General features: G+C 40.6%; 1 protein-coding gene across 4 annotated transcripts in view; it reads right to left on the reverse strand.

The window, feature by feature from the left end:
- Positions 1-19340, reverse strand: part of ubr3 (ubiquitin protein ligase E3 component n-recognin 3) — a 325538-nt gene that overhangs the window by 150946 nt on the left and 155252 nt on the right. For all 4 annotated transcript variants that reach the window (XM_078228378.1, XM_078228377.1, XM_078228376.1 and 1 more), the window contains 2 exons: positions 4959-5108; positions 2741-2874 (listed from right to left, as the gene is read on the reverse strand). In XM_078228378.1, the coding sequence (XP_078084504.1) occupies positions 2741-2874; positions 4959-5108 (284 nt within the window). The remainder of the gene's footprint in view (positions 1-2740; positions 2875-4958; positions 5109-19340) is intronic.

Raw genomic sequence — 19340 nt, forward strand, 5'->3', positions numbered from 1 at the left:
TATGCCCCGTCCTATAAAGGCAAGCATGCCATATGCCTTCTTCACCACCTTCTCCACCTGTGACGTCACCTTCAAGGATCTGTGGACTTGCACACCCAGGTCCCTCTGCGTATCTACACCCTTTATGGTTCTGCCATTTATCGTATAGCTCCTCCCTACATTATTTCTACCAAAATGCATCACTTCGCATTTATCAGGATTGAACTCCATCTGCCATTTCTTTGCCCAAATTTCCAGCCTATCTATATCCTCCTGTAGCTTCTGACAATGCTCCTCACTATCTGCAAGTCCTGCCAATTTTGTGTCGTCCGCAAATTTACTGATCACCCCAGTTACACCTTCTTCCAGATCGTTTATATAAATCACAAACAGCAGAGGTCCCAATACAGAGCCCTGCGGAACACCACTAGTCACAGGCCTCCAGCCGGAAAAAGACCCTTCCACTACCACCCTCTGTCTTCTGTGACCAAGCCAGTTCTCCACCCATCTAGCCACCTCCTCCTTTATCCCATGAGATCCAACCTTTTTCACCAGCCTACCATGAGGGACTTTGTCAAACGCTTTACTAAAGTCCATATAGACGACATCCACGGCCCTTCCCTCGTCAACCATTCTGGTCACTTCTTCAAAAAATTCCACCAGGTTAGTGAGGCATGACCTCCCTCTCACAAAACCATGCTGACCATCGTTAATGAGTTTATTGCTTTCTAAATGCACATACATCCTATCTCTAAGAATCTTCTCCAACAACTTCCCCACCACGGACGTCAAGCTCACCGGCCTATAATTACCCGGGTTATCCTTCCTCCCCTTCTTAAATAACGGGACCACATTAGCTATCCTCCAATCCTCTGGGACCTCACCTGCGTCCAGTGACGAGACAAAGATTTGCGGCAGAGGCCCAGCGATTTCATCTCTCGTCTCCCTGAGCAGCCTTGGATAGATTCCATCAGGCCCTGGGGATCTGTCAGTCTTTATATTCTCTAACAAACCTAATACTTCCTCCCTTGTAATGGAGATTTTCTCCAACGGTTCAACACTCCCCTCCGAGACACTCCCAGTCAACACATCCCTCTCCTTTGTGAATACCGACGCAAAGTATTCATTTAGGATCTCCCCTACTTCTTTGGGCTCGAAGCATAATTCCCCACTTTTGTCCCTGAGAGGTCCGATTTTTTCCCTGACAACCCTTTTGTTCCTAACGTATGAATAAAATGCCTTGGGATTCTCCTTAATCCTGTCTGCCAAGGACATTTCGTGACCCCTTTTTGCCCTTCTAATTCCCCGTTTGAGTTCTTTCCTACTTTCTTTGTCCTCCTCCAGAGCTCCCACCATTTTTAGCTGCCTGGACCTAACATACGCCTCTCTTTTCTTTTTGACCAGTCCCTCAATTTCCCTGGTTATCCACGGTTCTCGAATCCTACCCTTCCTATCCTTTTTTACAGGCACATGCCTGTCCTGCAGCCCTAACAACTGTTCCTGGCTAGATTCCCACCTTCTGCCCTCCATAAAACTTGAGGTCATCCAAAACTCTGTTGCCCATGCCTAAATTTACAGCAAGTCCCATTCACCTACCATCCTATCCTCTTAGAACAAAGAGGTTAAGAAACTTTTTGATTTTAAAACCCTCAGCCTTGTCTTCAAATCCTTCCATGGTCTCACCCATTCCTCTGTAATTTCCTCGAGCCCTATAACACTCCAAGAGGTCAGTGCTCATCTAATTTTGGTCTCTTCAGCTTCACTGATTATATTCGCCATTCTTTCAGGTGCCTAGGCCTAAGCTCTGGAACTCCCACCCTAAACCTATTAGGTCCTCTACCTTGCTTTCTGCTTTAAGATACTCTTTAGAACCTACCTCTTTGACAAAGGTTTTACTCCTCTAACCTAATATCAGTGGCTGAGTGTCAAATTTTGTTTTATACTGCTCCTGTGAAGCCTCTTGGGACATCTTATTACGTTAAAAGCACTTTACAAATATTAGATGTTATACTGATCCTCATTCTCCAATGAACTACACGGACAATTTATTAAATTTTAATGTTTTTTGGATGGAAGTGGCAAAGTTTGTAATCATCAAGATTAAAAAGAAGGGGGAGAGATTTAGCACCAGCTATGTACAGTACACTCCAATATGTACACAGCATCTCCATCCCAACCCCTAAGGTACATCGGTTTATCATTTCCATTTAGCTCAACAACTATTCTGGTTATTGGTCAGTGCAACTGTCAGTTGGTGCTAAATTGTAGAGAATGTTTTGGTATTAACTTTAGTCCATGCGAACTGAGCTAGTGCCTATTTAACTTACCACAGCTGGAACATTACAGCAAAAGAGAAGAGATTTTCATCCAATCACCTGTGTCCCACCAGTGAAAGAACGTTATGCTAACACAAAGCAACATACAGTCCCTATTTATCTTCTCTCATACAACATGTCACAGTTGGGATTGGGAAAAGGAGAATGTACTAATATCTTGTTGTCAGACCTATATCAATATTATAATGCAAAACCAACAATGAGATGTGCCAAGAGAAGGCTCATTCGCTCAATATTTCCTTCCTTCCCAATGACGGCTTGGGAAAGCATGAAAAAAGACTCATACTTCATCCTGGAACCAATCTAGATATTATTATTGTCTTCACATAGTAATTCCAATTGAATGCAACTGTCATTTTGTGTTCATGTTCAACATACAAAAAGGAAACACTGATTTCTTTTTGTCCAACAAATATGACACTTACATCTTTGAAGTATTGCTGCAAATCTGTGATCCTAACATCATGTGCAGTTCCACAGGTATCCTCAGGGTAAATCTGCTCTTCATCACTGGTTGGCAATTTCTTTGGTTCAGTGCTTCTACGACGGTGCCCAAGAACTGTAATAAATTAATAAATCAATACTGGCATGTATAAATGTCAGAAATACAGTAACAAGTACATTTCACAAAAACACAAGAAATAGAAGCAGGCCCTTCAAGCCTGTCTGCCATTCAATATGATCATGGCTGATCTATGTCGGCCTCAACTCCTTTTCTGTGCCATTTCCTCATTGCCCTCTATTCCTCAACCATTCAAATATTTATCCACCTTGATCCAGTTCCAACACTCTTTGGGGCAGAGAATTCCAGAGATTCACCAACTCTGCGAGAAGAAATTTCTACACACCTCAGTTTTAAATGACCGGCCCTTTATCTTGTAGCTATGTCCCCCTGATCGAGACGCTCCCATGAACGAAAACATCTCACCATCTACCCTGTCGAGCCCCCTCAGGATCTTATATGTTTGAATAAGATCACCCCTCGCTCTTCTAAACTTCAAGTAATACAGGCCCAGACTATTTAGTCTCACTAGATAGGGCAAACAGGAATTAACCTGGGGAATCTCCTTTGGGTGCCTCCAACGTTACTATATCCTTTTTTAGGTCAGGGTACCAAAACTGTACGCAGTATTCCAGGTGAGTCCTCCCCAACACCCTGTACAATTGCAGCAAAACCTCCCTTTTTTTAAACCCCAAGCCCTTTGCAATAAAGGCCAAAATGCTGTTTTGTCTTATTAACTACTTGTTGGATCTGCCTGCTAGCTTTTTGTGATTCATGCATTAGAACAGCTAGATTCCTTCCTTCCTAGAATACTTCATTCACCTGCAGTCTCTCTCCATTTAGATAATAATCTACCTTTTGATTCCTCCTACCAAAATGCATGACTTCACACTTCCATACATTTGCCAGGTTTGCACCCAGTCACTGAATCTATCTACAGCCTATTCAATCCTTTCTATCATACTTGCAACTTCCAAAATATCAAGGATAAGAGCAGCAACATTACTTTGATGAAACCATATTGAAACCAGATACGGCAACAAGATAAATAATTGCATACATATTTGGAGGAAGAACTATTTTGTTTGCGATTTACAAGATATAATATTTAGGAAAGAAATGATCAACGCTACATAGCTGTACCCAAGGAATTGAATCTCTGCATAGTCTTATAATTTCCCTTCCTCACAGTGAATGCATTGGATGGAATGAGAATACTGTGGGTTTTTTGAAGTTGCAGGATTGTCAGATGCAGTTTACTAAATAAAATTTAAGAAAATAAACACAATACAACAAATGATTTTATTAGAAACTATTCAGTGACAATATCCAAAAATAATTCTCAAACAACTCCATTTCAGTTTTCCAGGTGCTTATCTTTATTAGCTTTGGGACTAGATAAATAAAGTAATCTATATATTATCTGCATAAGGGATTTTCATACTGTAGATGTACAGTCCATTTATAGGAATAGGGATAATGGACACCAACTTGGGTTTCCCTGATAGTTGCACTCCATAAAATATATGGCCCTCAAAAATGAGAGTCAACAAATTGCCATTAGATTGAGGAAGCTGTTTTCAATTAAGTAAACACAGGGAACTAGCTTCCTCACACCCAAATTCCATTGATATAGTAATATAGTATTGGCTTTCTATAATGGAGGCTAGCATAACCAAGTTTTTAAAAATAAAGTCATGAGCAACAAATGGAGAAAATTTTAGCATTTCTTTTCAATATTACAGAGTGGTTAAAGAGGTTGTAAGCATGGGCATTGTTGAAGATGTCATTAACATTGAGAAATCCTGATTAAATAGTCTTTTTGAAAAACCTTTCAAGTCTATAGAAATTAGACTTGGCACACCACTCAAAATCATTTTGATAGTTCTCTGACCTTCATAGTCAATGCCTTGGGAGTATTAAACAGAAATCAGCTTCAGGGAAGAAAACATTCTGTGCAACACAGCTGGATTTTCTTTTGGAATCATGTGTCATTCTGGTTTAACAAGCTCAATGTAACAGCAATTTATCCCTTGAGATTAAAGCAATAAGAAATGCCATACTTCCATGAAATAATCTTTAACTTTAGTCTATTGATCAAGAAGCGCAAAATAAAATGTACAACTTGTGAAACTGGTTACCTGATGATGCCTGCAACAGAACCACTAATCCAGTTGGTCGTTCCTCTGTTGATGGGCCACTTTGTCCACAAATTACACAGTCATATACAGTTTCTGCATCCTGTTGTTCAGATGACCCTATATCCATGGCAACATCACTATCAGGGGATTCTGAAAGAAAAGTCTCTGTATTAAGAGTCCACTCAGATAGGCATATTTATACAAATGGGATTTAAAATATGCACATTTTGACAGAAATACTAACAGATGCAATGATACGCAGCATACATTCATGCCTCTCCCTACCCTATTTTCAGCTAAGCCAGATCTTTAAGAAATAGAAGCTTGCCCGACTTCACATCCTGAATTGTAAGTATGTCAGGTGAACCTGGCAAAGAACAGTTGCATATAACATATTTAGAACTTTATATGCTGTTGAGTGACATATGACATAAGAAAATTATGACCTTTTTCATCAACTGGCTTGCACACAAAAGCTCCACTAATATTTATTGCTGGCAACTGGATAAATGTTTTCAAAGTTTTGAAGGGTGCAAGATAAATAACAATAAATATTTCCAGGGTCACATAGGGTTACGAATGTATGACCTTCACAAAAAGAAATCAAGAGAAGCTTAGAAAAAATACTTTACGGATGTAGTTAAGAATTTGAAATTCTCTGCCCCAAATCACAGTTGAAACAGAACCCCCCAAACTCATTCAAAAGAAAACTGCACAGTTGTTCAAAAACAAAATGTAAATTTATCTAGGTTGTACTCCGCTCTGTTACAATAGTGTTAGAGCTTTTATTCATGTAAACAAAAGCAAAAGGTGAATAATGCTGTCAAGGAGATATTCTTTAGGTTGCTCTAGCTACAAATGTACTTTATAAGAGTTTTGTTGTCAGAGGCAGAGTTCTCTAATACTGTAAGTGGTCTACTGGTCGCAGACAGCAGCGTGGAGTTGGCCATTCATGATCTCCTGGTCAGCAAAACGCAGAAAAGAACTCAAAAGTTGTTCAATATACGATCTTCACCCGAATCAAACTCCCCAATTCCAGATGAAGGAAAGGCATTCATCTTTAGTCCAAGGAAACTTCTAAAAGATTACATTTTTGCACATATTCTTGTCACACCCCTCTTCTAGTCTTCGGAAAGGAAGACCTCAGGTCACAAGAGGTGTGACTTGCCATTCCTGACAGAACTGGACTCGGCTGACATTGGTGTTCAGTGTTCATAACAGATTGGTTGCCGTTGGTGAGGTATTCTCAAGTAACCATTGTTAGCAATAACCATCTCTATCAAAAACTGAAATTCAATATCCTCATCAAAAGAGAATGATGGAGGCAAAGGAAAACAGCAGAAAATAAGGAAAAATAATTTACATACAATCATTCCAATATACTTTAATGGGAAAAGTGACAATACGTCTTTAAAAATACACACAAACAGAAATTTAGATGACCACAATATAATTTTAGTACTCAGGTTGCATTTTAATTTGTTGGCTATGACCCAAAGAGGTAAGAATGTTATTTGAAAACGACTTTGCATTATTTACGAATGATATGCAAAAATGAAATCTAAGACTTTAATTCAACACATAAATTTATATTAACTGGCTATTTCAAACATATTTTACTAAGAATTATGGGCCAAAACATACAGAGAGCAAAGTCCATACAAAAATCAAGCTGATTTGAGTTAACTCAAATGACACCTGAAAATCATATTAATCCTGTGCACTAAACTACTGTTGATATGCTTCAGTTTAAATTAGTGTCGTAAAAAATTAGGAATGAACAGAACCAGGACAAAAGATAGCTGCAAGGGACAGAAAACCTTTGATGTCACATTTCTAATTATCAACATGAAGGTCCAAATCTGGGCTACCTTGATTGTGACCTTTGTTAATGCATTGTATTATAGAATGCTTTAATGATCTATTTATGCTTCAACCAACTTCTGATAGTTTAATAAAGGACAACTACTTTTTAAAAAGGGTCAACTAATTAAATTCTGTCGGGGCAAAACAGGAAATTTTCCTGCCCGTTATTTGGGCGAACTTCATCGGTTGAATTTCTGGCACTCTATGCTTCACAGAGTGGGGGATTCACACACTGTTGGAGTGGGGGGCCTAATCCCACCCAAGAGGTTGGCATCAGCGTGCTGAGCGGGCCACTGCACATGCACCAGTCTCCCATTAGGGAGATCGGCTCTTGCGCCCTACCTCCTCCCCCCTCCGCCAACCGTGGCTTTCCTGACAGAAACCCCCCCCACCATAATCGCTGGTCTCCCAATAGGTTCTACAACACTCCTGCCCCATGGCCAGCCCGGATCGTCCTGCTCCCTCCCGACCAATTGCTGTGCAGGGCCCGTGGGCCCTCCCCCTTCACCACCGATCTATTTTTAATCTTATTTAAATGTCATTATCGGGTCCGGCACAGAATTCTCTGGGCCCGATAGCATCTCCCACCCCGCCAGGAGTATTTCACTCCAGTGGGGGTTTAGAGTAGCCCCCCACTTACGGGGAACAAGCGGGAGACCCCACCAGAGTGAAGGGGGTCAATCGGGGCCCCCCAGGGGGTCGGTGCCGCCCTGGGCATGGGCACCCTAGCAGTGCCAGCTGTACCCCCTAGCACTGCCCAAGGGGCAAAGTGCCCATGCCCAGAGGCACACTGGCACTTCCCACCGGGCATCAGGCAGTGCCGAGGGGGTGGGACGTAGGGGCAGGGTCAAGGGGGGCATGGCAATCGGTGGGGGTGGGGGATCCTGCTGCCACTCTGCAGATAGGATCGGTCGGGGCTAGGGGGAGGCCATCGATCGGGATGGGCTGCCTCCCATGGAAGGGCGGGGGGGCTGGAGATCGGGGTGGGATCGGGGCTGGCCCGGGAATGCTGGTGGGGGCCGCGATCGGGCAGTGGGCAGGGTGCTGGAGAGGCAGCACTGCAGGGGTCCCGGGCTGGCCAGCAAACTGCAGTCTGAATCTGCATACGCTGAGTTCCGGAACTGTCAGACTCTGGCGTGAATAAGCTCCGCCCCCTGAGCCTTTAATGATATTCACGATTGTGACCTCTGCATTGCACGGAGTGTGGGAGATTAGTCTGAACTCCCACTGAAAAAACAATCGTGAATTTTTCTTGCCAATTCGGTACTTCAAATTTTTTTGGGAGAATCAGGCCCATTATTGGAGGATTGTGGATGTGGTTCCTATTTTCAAGAAAGGGAATAGGGATAGCCCAGGAAATTACCGACCGGTGAGTCTAACCTCAGTGGTTGGTAAGCTGATGATGAAGATCCTGAGGGACAAGATTTATGAGCATTTGGAGAGGTTTAGTATGCTCAGGAATACTCAGCATGGCTTTGTCAAAGGCAGATCGTGCCTTATGAGCCTGGTGGAGTTCTTCGAAAATGTGACTAAACACATTGACAAAGGGAAAGCGGTAGATGTGGTTTATATGGATTTTAGCAAGGCGTTCGATAAGGTCCCCCATGCAAGGCTTCTAGAAAAAGTGAGAGGGCATGGGATCCAAGGGGCTGCTGCCCTGTGGATCCAGAACTGGCTTGCCCAAAGGAGGCAGAGAGTGTGTATAGATGGGTCTTTTTCTAAATGGAGGACGGTCACCAGTGGTGTGCCCCAGGGATCTGTTCTGGGACCCTTGCTGTTTGTCATTTTCATAAATGACCTGGATGAGGAAGTGGAGGGATGGGTTGGTAAGTTTGCCGACGACACGAAGGTTGGTGGGGTTGTGGATAGTCTGGAGGGATGTCAGAAGTTACAGAGGGACATAGATAGGATGCAAGACTGGGCGGACAAGTGGCAGATGGACTTCAACCCAGATAAATGCGTCGTGGTCCATTTTGGAGGGTCAAATGGGATGAAGGAGTACAATATTAAGGGAAAGACTCTTAGTACTGTGGAGGATCAGAAGGACCTTGGGGTCCGGGTCCATAGGACTCTAAAATCAGCCCCGCAGGTGGAGGAGGTGGTTAAGAAGGCGTATGGTGTGCTTGCCTTTATCAATCGAGGGATTGAGTTTAGGAGTCCGGGGATAATGATGCAGCTATGTAAGACCCTCGTCAGACCCCACTTGGAGTACTGTGCTCAATTCTGGTCGCCTCATTACAGGAAGGATGTGGAAAAGATTGAAAGGATGCAGAGGCGATTTACAAGGATGTTGCCTGGATTGAGTGGCATGCCTTATGAGGATAGGCTGAGGGAGCTCGGTCTTTTCTCCTTGGAGAGACGTAGGATGAGAGGAGACCTAATAGAGGTATATAAGATGTTGAGAGGCATAGATCGGGTGGACTCTCAGAGGCTTTTTCCCAGGGTGGAAATGGCTGCTACGAGAGGACACAGGTTCAAGGTGCTGGGGGGGTAGGTACAGGGGAAATTTTAGGGGTAAGTTTTTCACACAGAGGGTGGTGGGCGAGTGGAATCGGCTGCCGTCTGTGGTGGTGGAGGCAAACTCAATAGGGTCTTTTAAGAAACTCCTGGATGAGTACATGGGACTTAATAGGATAGAGGGTTATAGATAGGCCTAAAAGGTAGGGATATGTTCGGCACAACTAGTGGGGCCGAAGGGCCTGTTTTGTGCTGTAGTTTTCTATGTTTCTATTATTTCCGAACAGTCTTACAAAAAACAACTAATTAGCAATAACCAAGATTTTATTGTCAAATAAGTTGAATTTCCTTATAAGATGCTTGTGTCATGATTACTCAGACCTACAAAGCAGTATTTTCTCACTCAAAAGGATAGATGGCAGTTTCCATGAATCAACCAATTTCTTTACAATTTGAAACTTTCTACTTTTGCCATTGCAGAAGTCAGCTTGGCCCAAACTGACCATTTTAAGTTGCATTATGATTAAGATATACATAGTTACTTGGGTAGAATTTTCGCAATGTCTCCAGCTTTTCAGAAATTGGAACTATCAGTATGCTAATCCAGTTTCATACAGCATAAATTAACTAATCAAATAGACTTCCAATGAATTTACAACAGCAAGGAAATTGAGAAAATCCAATACAGCACCAGTAGAAATATATAATGCATATATCTAATTCATTGACTTGAACTTGTCTCTCAATAGACTCTTGTCGGTCTCCATTTATAATTTCTATTGAACTATTAGGACAGGATCCCTTGTCCCTAAGCAGAACAAATGAGGAAGTTCAAATGGGGAGAAGCACGTTGCCTGGTCCTTCATCCTGATTTGCTGTTCACATTTGCACTGTTCCCCACCAAATTCACATCTATGCTGCATGTTTGTGATTCAACAGACTTAGGAATAAGAAAATCTGTTCAATCATCTTTTCATTGTCAGATATCTTGTACAGAATATGGAAGCTAAAACGCACGGTGTCTACAGTATGGAAAAACTTAAGAGTTCAAGTAAAATTGCTGAATCAACAAAGAATATATTTTGAAAAAAATATACAACTTTAACTTTCCTGAAGATAGAAACATAGAAAATAGGAGCAGGAGTAGGCCATTTGGCCCTTTGAACCTGCTTCACCATTCAATATGATTATGGCTGAACCCCTACTCAATACCATGCTCTTACACTCTCTCTGTACCCCTCAACACCTTTAAAGTATCGAAATCTATCTATTTCCTTCTTGAATATATTCACTGGCTTGACCTCCACAACTTCCTGTTGGTAGAAAGTTCCTCAAACTCGCCTCCCTCTGAGTGAACAAGTATGCCTCATCTCAGTCCTAATTGGCCTACTCTGTATTCTGAGATTGTGACCCCTTGTTCTCGACGATCCCAGCCAAAAGAAACAACATCCATGCATCCAGTCTATCCAGCCCCATTCGAATTTTATACGTTTCAATTAGTTTCCTTCTCATTCTTCCAAATTCCAGCGAATATAGGCTCAGTCAACCCAATCTCTCCTCATACAACAACCAGTTTGGTGAACCTTCAGTGCATTCCCTCAATGGCAAGTGTATCCTTTCTTAGATAAAGAGATGGGGGCTGGATTTTTCAACCTTGCTTGCAGCCGGGATTCTCCTGTCCCATTGCAGTGAATGGAGATTTGGCCGAGCGCCAAATTCTCCGTCCTCGCTGGCAGTGGCAGCGGGGCGTGAACGGCTGGAGAATTCTGGCCCAACACTGCACACAATACTCCAGGTGTGGTCTCACCAAGGCCCTGTACAGCTGCAGTAAGACATCCTTGCTCCTGTACCCAAGTCTTGCAATGAAGGACAGCATACCATTTACCTTCCTAACTGCAGCTGCACCTGCAAGGTTGCTTTCAGTGACTGGTGTACAAGGACAACTTTGTATGTGAACATTTCCCAGTCTATCAGCATTAAAATAATACTCTGCCATTCTGTTTCTCAGTCCAAAGTAGATAACTTCATGTTTATCCACATTATACTGCATCTGCCATTCATTTGTCCACTCACTCAATTTGTCCAAATCATTTTGAATAATGGCAAAGCAGTCTCAAAGGACCGAATGGCCTACTCCTGTTCCTATTTTCTGTGTTTCTATCTTCATGGAAGTTAAAGTTGTAAATTTTTTTCAAAATTTATTAAGGCTGTTAACATCCTCCTCACTACTCACTTTCCCACCATGTTTTGTGCCATCAGCAAACTTGGAAATATTATATTTGGTTCCCTCATCCAAATCATTGATGTATTTTTGTGAATAGCTGGGGCCCAAGCACTGATCCCTGTGGGGGAGCTTTGTTTTCTTATTAACTTTTGTTCTCCTATTAACGCATTCTGCTATCTTACCTCTCATGCCATTATTAACACTCTCTTTGTCTTGTATCCATGACATCTTTGTCAATGTCTCCTGGCTCCAACCTATCCCTGATCTTCTATTTGACTCCAACCCTCTCTCCAAATACATAATTAATTACATTTCTATCCCTCCTCAATCCTGTAGAAGAGTCATACGGACTTGAAAAGTTAGCTCAGTTTCTCGTTCCACAGGTGCTGCCAGACTTGCTGATTTTATCCAGCATTTTCTGTTTCGATTTCAGATTTTCAGCATCTGCAGTATTTTGCTTTTATTTGTAAAATAGTTCAGTTTTGCTCCCTGAATTGAAGTCACTAACTAGAATACATAACAATAAATTTCTTGATTGAAAGCAAAGATAAAACCTTCCATGTATATAGCACTTTTCACATATTGCAAAGTGTTTTATGGTCAATAAAAGTATTTTTGAGATATGGGGGGATTTTTACTAACCTGACCCATCGGGAGTTGATGGGTCAGTGAGTTATGGGGAACTCACACATGCTGCAGAGTTTTAACTTAAGCGTATCATCTTCTCTTGAAGGCCAGCTGCACTGACAGGCATGGCACCCCAGTCAGACAGGGAGCTGGCAAGTAAAGGTTGCAGTAGCACCAAAGACTGCACATTGGATAGCCAGAGGTCTCACGGTCGAGGAAAATCACATGACTGAGGGAGGTAGGGAAAAAATAAATTCGTGGCTCATGCTCAGATTGGAGGCTTCAGGTGGAATGTCTTGGGTCTTAATCTTGGAAATTTCTCAATTAGACAACTGGATCCAGGAGATAAGTGTGAAGGCAATTGCTTCCTAAATCCACTGAAGTATTTGCTTCAATGAAGTTCCAAAAGCTTGAGATGCCCAACTGACAACAATTCCTCAAGTTGAAAATCTGAATGGAAATGAGGCTGGGAGATTCATAATCATTTTTATAGTTCCAACCCTTCCTCATGGAGCAGGTTGGCTATTTGTTTAACTTACAGCATCAGTTAAAGCTGGAAATGGCAAGTGCAAGACAGTTTTGATTGAGAAACTGATTGTTCCCCCCTTGCTAACTTAAACCCACCTTTTAGTTTAGGATAAATGGAAAAGAAATGGAGTCAAAGACTTATCACAAGAAACTCACTGAAAACTTGGATCCACTGCCCCAGAGGAGCTTAAGTTCTACATGCAGGATTCATCTGTTACAGCTATTAACATATTCTGGAAAAATAGTATTATATACTTCAAAACAATTTCTGATCAATATTGGTTGTTTGAAAAGCTCTTTGAAAGTCCATGTAAAATATGAAACCAACTTCAAATATTTTTTGGTGAAAAGTTCACATCCGAATCACCGTAGCAGTGGTGAGCCCCACTGCTTATTCTAGAGAAAATAAGTGATGAAGTAGGAATTATTTTCTGATGACAAAAATCACCCAACTTTGACTGCTTCTAGCTGACTGCCTCTCAGACATGAATCAGACAGATATTCCAGCAATAGTGACAAAATTAGGCTTTAGTACAAACACAGCTGCCATAGAAATTGAAACTGGCACTTGCGTCCTATGTAACTATAAATAATGTAAAGAGATAAGCCAAGCACTACCAGTGTCAACATTAATGTTACAGTTTAGCTCAACTGATGACGCACTTTCATATGGATGAGAAAATGATAGTTTAAATCCACAACAGAACTTCAATAGATACGGTAAAATAACACTGAAGTGCAGTACTGAGGTGATCTTGCAATATAAATGGTGTCCTTTAGATAAGACCACTAAACCAATATACTTTTTATTTGATCAAGTTGACGTTGAATAATGATACAAGCTCTATAAGGAATACCAGAATAAAGAGTATATAAAAATATAGTTCAACGTGTACAATGAGTTTTAACCACAATACCACCTCCCTAAACTCCCCCACTGTTGCTAACTTATCAATCTAGTTATCAGACATCCAATACTAAATGAGCAGAAATTTCCTATTAAATATTGGAGGACTGAAATCATTGGGCGGGATTTACCAGCCATTCCAGCCAATCGGATCTTCCAATCCCATCAATGATGACCCCCCGGCACGGGTTCCCCAGTGGCAGAGGAACAAGAGGAAACCCCATGGATAGCATACGGCCAGACGATCTTGCCAGGAAGCGGTAAATCCCATCCATTATCTTCGATTCCTGCTTCGATTCTGTTCCGAAACTACCAACTCCATCCTTTTCCCTCGCAAAAATTTGAGACCAAACCAGTCTGTTCATAATCTTAACGTCATATTTGACCATATATCTGCACCATCACAAAGAACACCTATTTTCACCTGCGCAACATCATCTGACTTTGCTCCTGTTTCAGCTCATCAATTATGTGCATCAATAATAGAATGTTGAGCTTATTTCTGCCCATTATGGCTTTCTAAATAACTGCATAATTAATCAGTTCTAAAGAAAAGTGTTTGCCTCATGCCTCTAAACCATGAACAATATACTACATATTAACGAATGTAATAACTGGCTGTTCTGCAGTTCCCTCACAAATCAGCAAGTTTATTTAGATACCCAAAGAAGCGCAACACATAGCAAAATGCATGTCACCACTGAACAGACTCAACATTGAAAACTGTAGATTGCATTTCAAGCCGTAGAAGTAATACTAAATCTGAAATCAATAGATTTTTGCAAGTCAAGAATATAAAAAGATACAGAACCAAGGAGTGACGGTTAAATTAAGATACTGATTAACCATGATCTCACTGAATGAGGAAAGCAAATGAGAGAGGGCGAATGGTCTATTCTTGTCCCTAGGTTGAACGCATCAGATTCGCAAATGTTACGCAATTTGTAAACAATATTTCACCATGAGTTTTCACAAATTCATCTCAAAGGTGAATAGTATATAGATATCAAGCACAATTCTTTGTTTGCTGCTTAAAAGATCAACAAGAAGGGTGGTACAGTACACATTAAAGTTCCTGTATGATATGCTATGGAGTTATGTGAGGTGGATAAACTGCCTGATATTTTCTATGTAAACCTCCTGATAACATTCATGAACAAATGACAGTATTTATCTTCTGAAAGGACAGTGGGTAGAAACCTAACCCTAATCATGAAACAAAAATTTGCGCTTACAAAGCCCCACTATCACAGTAAAAGATCTCAAGGTGCTTCTCAGGAGCATTGTCACACAAAATTTTTGATCAAACCATGAGATGTTAGGACATGCGACCAACAGCTTGGTCAGAGAGGCACATTTTAAGGTGTGGCTTAAAAAAGGAGTAAGAGGAGGAGAGGGCTAAGGAGGGAATTCCAGAGTCTAGGGCTCAGGCACTGAAGGCACAGCCATCAGTGGTAGAGCGATTAAAACTAGGAATTCACAGGAGGTCAGAACTGGAGGAGCACTGACACTTGGAAATGGAACAGAAGGAAATGAGGGATTGGGAGAATGCAAATGATCTGGTTCAGGCTCAGACTGTGAACAGGGAGAGGAATGGAGTGGTTGACTAGGGTACGGAGTTTGTGGTATGGATCAAAGATAATGACATTGATCTTCCCAACAAATGACATACTGTGAAAAATTGACTTCAGCTATTATCTGCTTTTAAAGAACAGAATACACTAAACAGTAATCTTACTAAGAAGATAAGAACAATATTAATCTTGACTCCATAAAATTCCACCCAATTTCAAAACTATCTAGATACTGAAGTGAATAGTAACTGTATTATTGCTGTAATCCATTTACACAATTCCTGATGTTCTACTACTACTATTAAGAGTTCTGACAAATATGAAACACAATTTCATTCGAAAATGTGACTCCTGAAAAAGGTGATTCCTTAGTAGTTGACAGCGCTGGTAGCAGAAGAGCTTACCTTCTTACTGTAAGTTAGCATACTGCTCCCAGAGAATGGCTTTACTTGTTCAGAAAATCAAATCTGGACATCTTAGTTCTCTAACCACTATAAAGAGAACTAAATAACTAGGGTCAATAAAGCAACAAAGCCCAAAGTACAGCTGCATTGAGTCCCTCATATTATGAGGTATGAGGCCAAACATTGATGCAGTCCCAAATTGCACAGTCTGGTCACAACATAATCAGGAAGTATCTTAGGAACTATAGCACCAGTTGTGCAGAAAGCCTTCAATTCTCATAAAAATCTCAGGAGGACCCATCACTTGATTAAAATGACAATGCTAAACATTCATTTAAGATGTATGCTCAAAGGTAGCCCTTTTCCTTTCAACTGATTCCTTTCTCTTAAAAGATATAATTGATTTTGGTGTATCAGTTTGAAAACTAGACATCCTTTAAAAAAAACACTTGAATTTACTCAACTTGAAGGTGCTGATTATAAAGATTTGCAAATCATTTAGCATTTTCCCTGAAGCATAGCATTTCTGAAAATACGCAATCTATAACAAACATAGATGCACTCACTTGTAAATTAATGGTTAAATACTTAAATTATGTTAATAGATCACCAAATTATAAAGCATACAATGGCATTCAAATATCTAGTTAATCTGTCAAGAAACACTGAACCTCGCATTTCAGAAAGGTATTCTAGCAAAATTATAGTATTGCAAATCTTTAATTTAAAATAAAATTTAAACTGGTCCATTCGCTAGATACTTGGCAGGAGTATAACTCTATAGCTGTTGAAATCAATTTCTTATCATGTAATGTTGTGTAGTTTAAAATTGACACAAACTAGTAACACTGTGTAACGAAAAATGCACCATGACAAATTAACTTCAAATGTCAAAAAATTTTCAATTTTATAAAAATGTACCAATATTTATTTTGAAATGAAGGTCAAAGAACAACTATGAATTTGTTCTAGCAGACCCAATAAATGATGTCTTCTATTAATAAAGCTATATACCATTGCTTCAGGCTACAGCAAAATGTACTGCCAACATGGCCATAATATATTATATAGCGCAAAACATTCACAAGGTTTGGCAGACATAAAATATCTTTCTATATCACACAATAAAGCTGACTGCAAACTAAAATTAGTTTGTTTTTAATCTAAGATTGTCACATAAACCACTAGCATTGTACAAAACCAAAACAATTAATCTTTTCCCCCAGCAGCTCAATTTTAACCCTGTCCCTCCAGTGGAAATCAGGCAGGTGGGCAGTTAAATACAAGGAGGTTGCTTAACTGCTCAGATTCTGACCATTTTTGACCATCGTAATGTTCATCCACAGGATTCTGAAAGGCGGTTGAAGTATTTGTCTAGAGGAGGAGGATCAACAATTTATGCAATTCACATCCTATTATGCAAATTGGATCCCAATGCAATTTTAATGTAATAGAGCCTTACAGCATGGAAGCAGGCCCTTCAGCCCAACTTGTTCATGTTGCCCAGTTTTTACCACGAAGCCAATTACCAATTGCCAGCATTTGGCCCATATCCCTCAATACCCATCTTAACCATGTAACTATCTAAATGCTTTTTAAAAGACAAAATTGTATCCACCTCTACTACCACCTCTGGCAGCTCATTCCAGACACTCACCACCCTCTGAGTGAAAGAATTGAGTAAGAAGTCTCACAACACCAGGTTAAAGTCCAACAAGTTTATTTGGTAGCAAAAGCCACTAGCTTTCGGAGCGCTACTCCTTCGTCAGGTAAGTGGGAGTTCTGTTCACAAACAGGGCATATAAAGACACAAACTCAATTTACAAAATAATGGTTGGAATGCGAGTCTTCACATGTAATCAAGTCTTAAAGGTAGAGACAATGTGAGTGGAGAGAGGGTTAAGCACAGGTAAAGAGATGTGTATTGTCTCCAGCCGGGACAGTTAGTGAGATTTTGCAAGTCCAGGCAAGTCATGGGGGTTACAGATAGTGTGACATGAACCCAAGTACAAAAAGGAATTGACCCTCTGGACCAGTTAGTGAACTAACTGTTCACTAGCTGTTCTGTCTGGAGACAATACACATCTCTTTAACCTGTGTTGAATGCTCCCTCCACCCACATTGTCTGTACATTTAAGACCTGGCTGGCTGTAGAGATTTGCATTCTAATCAGTATTCTGTAATTTGATTTCTGTGTCTGTTTGCACTGTTTGAGAACTGATATCCACTCCATCTGACGAAGGAGCTGTGCTCCGAAAGCTTATGGTATTTGCTACCAAATAAACCTGTTGGACTTTAACCTGGTGTTGTGAGACTTCTTAATGTACTTAAGGCACAGGGGAACTTTACTGCATTCAATGATTTTAACCCCTCACAGACAGATCATATACACATCTCGCCTGCTTCAGCTAAACAAATTAAGTGACCAACACTTACTGGTTTATTCCTCAGGGAAATGCCTCGACCATTCAGAACCAAGTTGCCTGGTTTAAATTACAAACAACGCTTGACAGTTAACTGTCAGTCCCTATGAACTGGTGCATTTTCCATGGCAACTCTTCTACCAATCAGAATCCACTTGCCAACCAATCAGCGCTATTCTCTGGTATAATTCAGGTCATAAACTCCAAGGTGCGCTATGAAGTCTGCCTAGGTCATAGGTTTTGCAATTCGAACTTGGCTAGGGTAAGCATGAAATGTTTCACTTCACTTCAAAAGACCCCACTGGGGAGCTTTTATCAAACAAAGTTTATTTAAGAATACAGTTAAACATGCATGGAAAGAGAATTAGCAATACCTTTTACCAATTACAAATAAGAAAAAAAAACTATGACATTGTATAAACCTTAATATATTTATGAAATGTTCCAATTAAACAAACGTCCCGATACAAAACCCTTGCCACAGGTTTAACACAGAAAATATGAATGGTCACGTGATGCTGGAACATAGCTCTTTGGTTGGATACTGCCGCTCTCGGTATACATACAGACAAGCTTCCCAAAACACCCTGCAAAGTCTCTAGTTACTAGCAGAATCATCAACAGCAGAATTTTCACTCGAGGAAGGCAAGACCTGCTTCCAGCTAGCCAGCAGAATCTCCAATACCAGGGAGAGAGAGAGAGAGAGAAAAACACTGCTTTTCAGTCTGATATCCACCCACCCCTTCTAAACTAAAACAGCGGCTAGCAGTCCAAAGCTGAAAGTGAAATCTTGAATTCATTATGAAAAAACGTTTTCCAAAACACATGACCTGCCATCCAGTTGTAAATTCCAAGTCAATGCATAAGGCCCAGATTTAAAAATTAACAAAACTCCATTTAAACCATTGAAGCACCAATAAAAGGACTTCTAGCAGACAGCCTGGCAACAATGAAACCAAAAGGTCTGCTTACAACCGCAGAGAATGCGATTTTTAAAAAAAAATTCTTAAGGTACATTAATGTCACACCTCATACAGTATAAATTTGTGGTTTCCCTCGGATTTGCATTCTTGCAAAATGTCCTGATGAATGCAAGATTAAAAACTTTGACAAAAAAGGGTTTTTTTCAGCAAAAGCTTTTTTCAAATTCTGTACTGCCGAACAACTAGAAAAAGAATTCCTACTGCATATATCAAAACTTAGGTATGTGGGAAGTTAAGATTTTCAATGCAAAGCTCTTAACTCACTGAATTATACTGCATTCTACCTAATGCTTCTTTTGGTTACAAAAGTTGCCACCATTCTTGACATGCCTGCTTATTTGTTGGCCGTTAAAAAAAAATCAAAGCCAAACATGGGATTATCACAAAGA

This window comes from Mustelus asterias, chromosome 14 (assembly GCF_964213995.1).
Source record: "Mustelus asterias chromosome 14, sMusAst1.hap1.1, whole genome shotgun sequence".
Lineage (NCBI taxonomy): Eukaryota > Metazoa > Chordata > Chondrichthyes > Carcharhiniformes > Triakidae > Mustelus > Mustelus asterias.